At 39.1% G+C, this 6,692-nt stretch overlaps 1 protein-coding gene across 2 annotated transcripts; it reads left to right on the plus strand.

Annotated features, from left to right (window-relative positions):
* The first annotated feature begins 1,164 nt into the window (after positions 1-1,164).
* LOC103472018 (CMP-N-acetylneuraminate-beta-galactosamide-alpha-2,3-sialyltransferase 1-like) lies at positions 1,165-6,240 on the plus strand. Of its 2 annotated transcripts, none has more exons than XM_008421360.2 (8): positions 1,165-1,290; positions 1,817-2,056; positions 2,149-2,345; positions 2,435-2,614; positions 4,283-4,331; positions 4,410-4,529; positions 4,807-4,966; positions 5,951-6,240. In XM_008421360.2, exons 1-8 carry the CDS (start codon positions 1,288-1,290, stop codon positions 5,971-5,973), a joined length of 972 nt encoding a protein of 323 aa, XP_008419582.1. In that variant the 5' UTR covers positions 1,165-1,287; the 3' UTR covers positions 5,974-6,240. The 2 variants fall into 2 exon arrangements, with proteins under 2 accessions (XP_008419582.1, XP_008419583.1); XM_008421361.2 differs by having other exon boundaries at positions 4,286-4,331.
* Positions 6,241-6,692: the final 452 nt, after the last annotated feature.

A 6,692-nucleotide genomic window follows, 5' to 3' on the forward strand; every position in this document is an offset into this window, starting at 1 on the left:
ATCTCTGAGTGTACAATTTGATCATTTGAGCTATGAAAAAATATGACCTGATGTTTAACTTGAAAATACTAGCTGCATTTTTATAGAAAAGTACAAATTGATATTACGAAGATAAACACGGCAATTTAGAAAAAACTCACGTTTTTCAATAAAAGGTTTTTGCGCTAGTTTGAGCTGGTTTTTCGGCCTTATGGAACTGGTTATATTTCGCAAAACTGCAATCAAAACACTTTTTTTCCCCACATTTGAGTCATATGACCAAACAGCCAGATGCTTCTACTAGCGGAAACGACAGAAGACGACAGGAAGTAGAAGAATGATGGTTTGCTCTGTTTATTTTATTTTTTCTGGACAATGTGCAGCTGGCTCCAGCAGAGCTCTCACACCGTTGCAAAAAGCTTTTCTGTAAAATCACAGACTACAGTTTCCCCAAAACGCAGCAAACGTAGCCAGTCTAAAGTAGGCGGGGCTTGTCGCCCAGACGCCTCAGTAAGACACGACGTCTCTGATGGTTGATAGATGATGAGCGTTGGCGCCATGACTGAATTATCAATACATCTTATGTAACTGTTTACATCCGTCGCTACTGTAATTTTAATGACTTATCGCATGAACTAGCTTATTTATGTGTGATTTTAATTTACTCTTATTTAATGAAAACACTGCAAATTGTGTTTTTCGACATAAGCAGAATATTGACAAAGACTGTAGAGAGCTTCTAAACAATATCAAGTCAGCTGCCACCATGTTTAGGGTGTCTGGATTTTTTTAAATGGCTTTATAAAAATGTAAGTATTAGAAGCCGCCCGGGATTTTAGAATCTCAATTTATCCAAACTAACCAGCAGTTAGCCTTAGTGTTTACGTTGCTTTAGGCACAAGTTCCACATTTACTCAGCCTGTTGTTCTATATTCTCCCCCTTACATACTGGCTTTTACTTTTTTTACAACATACACAAAATATTGCATTGTCCCAGATGTTTGGAAATCCTGAACTGACTTCTTGTGTTTGAAACTTCGTGTTGCTACATGTGCTAAGCAACTTTCTTGTTCATTCGGAAGTTATAGTGATGCAACACATCACCAAACCACGCCTCCCAACACTGTGTAGGCAGCATGATCTATTCTGAGACAAAGGAAGAAACAACATATTCATGAAGTTTACTCTATAGAATCCAGTGAGCTCTCATCCTATGAATGATTTAGTTGCTGCTCATTTGTAAAATATCATCAGACGTTCTCCTTACATCAGGTATGGGGAAACTCTGACTGAGCTGGACTGATTACAATGGTGAGTAATTTTATTTTATGGAATGAAATTATTTAGCATATTTAACAGCTGTTGTGCCAGTGAATTGTAGGTTCTGTTTCATAGTGTGGACCACTGTTGTTTTCTGTTCTGTTTTTTTCTAGCATCTTGCATTCATTGGCCCTATTGTGTGCTGTGTGTTTATTTCGTTTTTTTTATTTTCAGCCTCATTATGTTGTATGTTGCTTCACTCGTGTGTTGGCATATTGTATGATCTCTGTCTAATGTTCCCTAATCCTTTGCTTGTGTGTCGTTGTGGCTGTGCATCCTAACTTCTTGCTAATCAACTTTTATTCTTGCAGAACTAGTATCACCTGGTACTCACTTCCCCCTCCCCTGCCATGTGCTCAAAAAACTTTCAGTTCAGCTTTTTTATTAACACCATGTTCAACTCAACTTTCCCCTCTGCCTCAGTCATTTTGAATTAAAAGAACAAAAGTTGGTGCACAAGACGAGCCTTTTGTCAATGACAACTGCAGATTTACGGCTCAACATGCATTCTCTACAGACCGAAATGCCTCACAAGTCCAAGAACTTGATGTCCAGGATGAAATTGCAAACGAAGCTGTTCGCTTTTCTACTGGCTATAACCTTCGCGGGAGTTCTCCTGAAGTCTGACTGGCCGCAGCTCATACACCAAAGCTTGTGTGGCTGTTTTTCTAGAGACATTCTGCCGTTCATCCGTCGCGTCGAGCCTTTTCTGTCTGCGAACAACAACATCTCTGAGGAAGCCTTCGTATGGTGGACGGTAAGCCGTCACGCGTTCAATAAAAAAGACCTGCTGTGTTCTCATTTGAATGCTGGTCTAACGTCCAACCAATGTTTGATGTATCTTGGCAGCGCCTACAGGATGAAAAACGTGACTTCAGTTATTATAAAGCGACAATTAACAAGCTCTTTGAGATATTCCCGCCTAATCCCACCTTTGGAAAACCGAGCACAGGCAGAATCAGAACGTGTGCCGTAGTGGGGAATTCTGTTAATCTGAAAGGATCGGGCTATGGACGTCTGATAGATATGAACGATGCCATCATAAGGTAAATGTTGTTTTTGTTACATCATACAGGAAACTAAAAAATAAAGAGCATTTCCAAACCAAACCAATTTGGCTTTTTGTGCTGTTTAGAATGAACTATGCTGAAATCCGAGGTTATGAGGCTGATGTTGGCACTAAAACAACTCATCATGTCATGTATCCAGAGAGTGCTGTGGATTTAGATGATTCCACCCATCTTGTGCTGTTTCCCTTCAAAATACAAGATATTGAATGGCTCATCAAGGCCCGCACAACGGGATTCTACAGCAGGTGAGTTACACCCTAAAAGGACACATTATTATATTTATTATTATAGGTTGTATTTGGCCTAATTCCTCACAAAACTTGGAGTCATCTCTATGACTTAAGTTTGTAAAGATTTTTTTTAACAATGTAAAAGAAAACGTGATCAAGACATGAGAATAAATTTAAGGGGACAAACCCAGGCGTCAGTGCATAGCACCATGGGAAACCTTGGAGATCTAACAGCCCGGTATCCTATGCAAAGATTAAAAACGCTCCAACGGCGGGCCTGTTTAAACGCTAACTGACCGCTCTGACAAATTACAGTTACAGGTCGATGTGTCCCTGCAACATTCAGCTTCTATGCACCTCAAATCTGGAACAAACTTCCAGAAAGCTGCAAGTCAAAGCTAAAAACCATCTGCATATAGATGCTCTTGAGTCATAATAACTGGGACATTGACCAACATAATTGATGTGCATTGATGGTTTCATCAATGTTACTAGACAAAATGTATTGTCTGTTGGTGGTTTTCACAATCATCGACTATATGATGTGTTTATCATGTTTTTATGATGTAAAGAACTTTGAAGTATAGCAGGTTTATTTGCTATACAAATGAACCTGACTGTGTTTGGCTCCTCAAAAGTCAAGTTAAATTGATGTCAAAATACAAATGCATTCACACCTGAATATCAAACCCCACTTCTGACTGGCAAACCCCCCACCATCTAAAATAGTAAAAACCACAGCAGGTTTCCTGTCAGAACTGAGACGTAGCCGCCCACGCCCTCAGCTATGTTATCTTCCGACCTCTGGTTACGAATAGAAGTCCTTTCAAGGCAAGATTCTGAAAGTCTTAAGCAAAAGTAATTGCTTTGCGATCCACTAGCAAAAAAGTGATTTCACAATGATGCACTTTATTTTAAAGCACTTTCTTTATACAGTCTGAGTGGTACGTTACAAAATTAGATTCAAAATATCATGCAAAAGAACAGCACATGACCGTAAAGGCTAACAGTAATAAATATACACACACACTGAGAGATTGCTTTTGCTGCGTGATGAGAAAAATCTGCCATCTTTATCTTTTCAAGAGTCATCTTTCCTGTCTGCTCTTTCCTGTCTGCTGGTAAAAGTAAGATATAGATATAGATATATGGTTGTGATGTTTTTTAAAGACAGGCGTGGCTCCAAAGGAGTTTTTTTATGTGTATCAGAAAGAAATATTTTAAATACTTTAAATATTTTTAGTTTTTCAGACATGTAGTGTATTTTTCTATGTAAAGGAGTGGCATTGTGTGTTTTTCATGCGCATAGTGCCATTTTATAGCACAATCATGTGACTGTTACCTTCAGTTGCTGTTAAAATGCTCTACATATCAAACAAAACTTAAAAGAAATGTGAAAATGTTTAAGATCTTAGTAGATTTTTAGAGATCAAACACTTGGATGTTTAATGAAATGTTTGGTTCCATAAAAAAATTGAAAATCCAAAATAAGGCTGTTCAAAATACAAAGTAGCAGTTTTATGCCTATCTCGGAGTTCATATAAACTTAATTAGGAGAAAGTATATTCTTTGTGTTCTTCCCTAAACTAAGGCACTATCAGATTCTTGTATATATCACTGTTTCCTTTAGTCTTTAAAAATAAGAGTTGGTTAATTTTTTTTGTCATGCCATTCCGTTTCCAGCAGATCGTACGTGCAAGTAAAACCCAAAATCCGAGCCAACAACGACTTGGTGAGTATCGTGATTAACGTAGCAAAAGTTTTTCTTCTCGGCATTGTAAGAAATGCATCTGAAGGCTGCTGTTAACAGGTGATGGTGATCAGTCCAGCCTTCATGAGGTATGTTCACGAAGTCTGGCTGCGCAAGAAAAAGGCGTATCCATCCACCGGCTTTATGGTTCTGGTTGCTGCTCTTCACGTTTGCGATCAGGTGAGTTCATCCAACTATTACCATTGAGAAGATTATGAAGTTAGAGAAGAGATGAAGCTACATGAAAGAGAATTGGAATCATCAGACCATCAGTGGGCATATGAAGGAACAACAGAAACACAAGAACACGGGAGATCTATGTTAAAATTCTATGTGGGTGTGTGTGTGTGTGTGTGTGTGTGTGTGTGTGTGTGTGTGTGTGTGTGTGTGTGTGTGTGTGCGTGTGCGTGTGCGTGTGTGTGTGCGTGTGTGTGTGCGTGTGTGGGGGATTTCCTAGGTCAATGTGTTTGGATTCGGAGCAGACAGTGATGGAAATTGGAGCCATTACTTTGGAGAACTGATAAACAAAAGTTTTAAAACGGGAGTGCATCCAGGACAAGAGGAATATTCTGTTATACAGCTGCTAGCTGACAAAAACTCAATCAAATTCTACAAAGGTTTGTGATGTTTCTTTAAAGATGTCAGAACCTTTTGGGTTAAATGGAGAGCTGAGTTTTTAAGCTGGGCTTTCAGTGACGCCGTTATGTACTTACCTACAACATAATGTGGGAAATTTGTGGGGCTAGTTTATGTCTCCTACGTAGACATAAACTAGCCCCATCAACAAAGATAATTTTAGCCATGCAAAACAAGTCAAATTGAACGTTTGCAGTGTTTTTCAATTCTTTAGCAAGCATTAAACTTTCACAGTTTTCCACTTTTTGACCTTTTTTACTAATTTCTTATTCAGGCATCTAGATTGGTAAGCTAGTTCACTTGTGCTGAGGCTCTAGGTCAATGGTCTTACAAAGGAAGGTTTTGTGCTCCCTGTAATTTACGTAAGTCTAATAGATCATGTACTCTAGCAGCATGACATGCTGCTTTTGTTCAGTTACGTGGAGATTTGAGTATTTTATCATAGATCATCAATTATTGCAACATCTTCTGGTCAGAAATGCTTTTTCTCATAACTGAGGAGAGAAAACAAGCAGCACTGAGAACGTTTGATGGTGTATCCCCTCCCACCTTCTCATTTAAATAGAGCAACTGTAGTTACAGCTAAAACCAGAAAGCATCCGCTTCTGCTGCGATTCCTAGCAGTGCTAACAGATATGAACTGCTGTAATGATTTTGAGATTTAAGTTGTTGAAAGACAGTAGAAGTCTGTTGTACTTTTTCCAGTAAACACCTTTGACCTGTTTGCTAACCCTCACTTCAAAAACCTCTAAATTCTCTTAAATGAGTTAGTTTTGCTCAAAGAAAAAAACAAAACAGTGCAATCTTTCATCCTCTCCAGGTTTCTTAAAAGCTTGTACAGGTTTCAAAAACTGAATTATTTCTGATGTTGCTTGGCAAATTTACTGAGTTTACAACAATCGCTTGTAAAAAGGAAAAAATTGTGATGTGTTTTAATTTTATTGATTAAGGTGCTTTTTTTTCAGGAAGGAACAATAAGCCCAACTGACGTCATCCTGGGTTATGCCGGGTGCCAGAGTGGAACATTCTATTAAAACTAGCAGAAATGATTAAATATTGTCTACATTTCTTTTTGAGGTAAACAGTAAAACCCTTAGCTTTACATGGTCATGATTTGGTTGCATTTTCCTGGAGCAATACACAAGATATGTCTTATTGTACAAACTGGCTACGCAGTTAGTAGAGCTGTTGTCTTGCAGCAAGAAGGTTCTGGGTTCGATTCCCGGCCCTGGTCTTTCTGCATGGAGTTTGCATGTCCTCCCTGTGCATGGTGGGTTTTCTCCGGGTACTCTGGTTTCCTCACACAGTCCAAAAACATGACTGTCAGGTTAATTGGCCTCTCCAAATTGCCCCTAGGTGTGAGTGTGTGTGCATGGTTGTTTGTCCTGTGTGTCTCTGTGTTGCCCTGCGACAGACTGGCGACCTGTCCAGGGTGACCCCGCCTCTCGCCCGGAACGTTAGCTGGAGATAGGCATCAGCAACCCTCCCGACTCCACTGACGGACCAGGGTGAAAGAAAATGGATGGACCGGCCAGCCGGGGCACTAAACAAATTGTGAATAAAAACTGAATGCAATGATGTGGAGATGCCAACATCTAATATTTTATTCATAATAGAACACAAATCACAGATCAAAAGTTTAAACTGAGAGAATGTATCATTTTAAAGGAAAAATATGTTGATTCAAAATTTCATGATGTCAACAAA

Source organism: Poecilia reticulata, linkage group LG11 (assembly GCF_000633615.1).
Source record: "Poecilia reticulata strain Guanapo linkage group LG11, Guppy_female_1.0+MT, whole genome shotgun sequence".
NCBI classification, from domain to species: domain Eukaryota; kingdom Metazoa; phylum Chordata; class Actinopteri; order Cyprinodontiformes; family Poeciliidae; genus Poecilia; species Poecilia reticulata.

Excerpts from the sequence above, each read along its gene's own strand:
- LOC103472018 (XM_008421360.2), top strand. Across the intron at positions 2,057-2,148 it reads AAGCCTTCGTATGGTGGACG|CGCCTACAGGATGAAAAACG; the intron begins GTAAGCCGTCAC and ends GTATCTTGGCAG. Across the intron at positions 4,332-4,409 it reads TCCGAGCCAACAACGACTTG|GTGATGGTGATCAGTCCAGC; the intron begins GTGAGTATCGTG and ends TGCTGTTAACAG.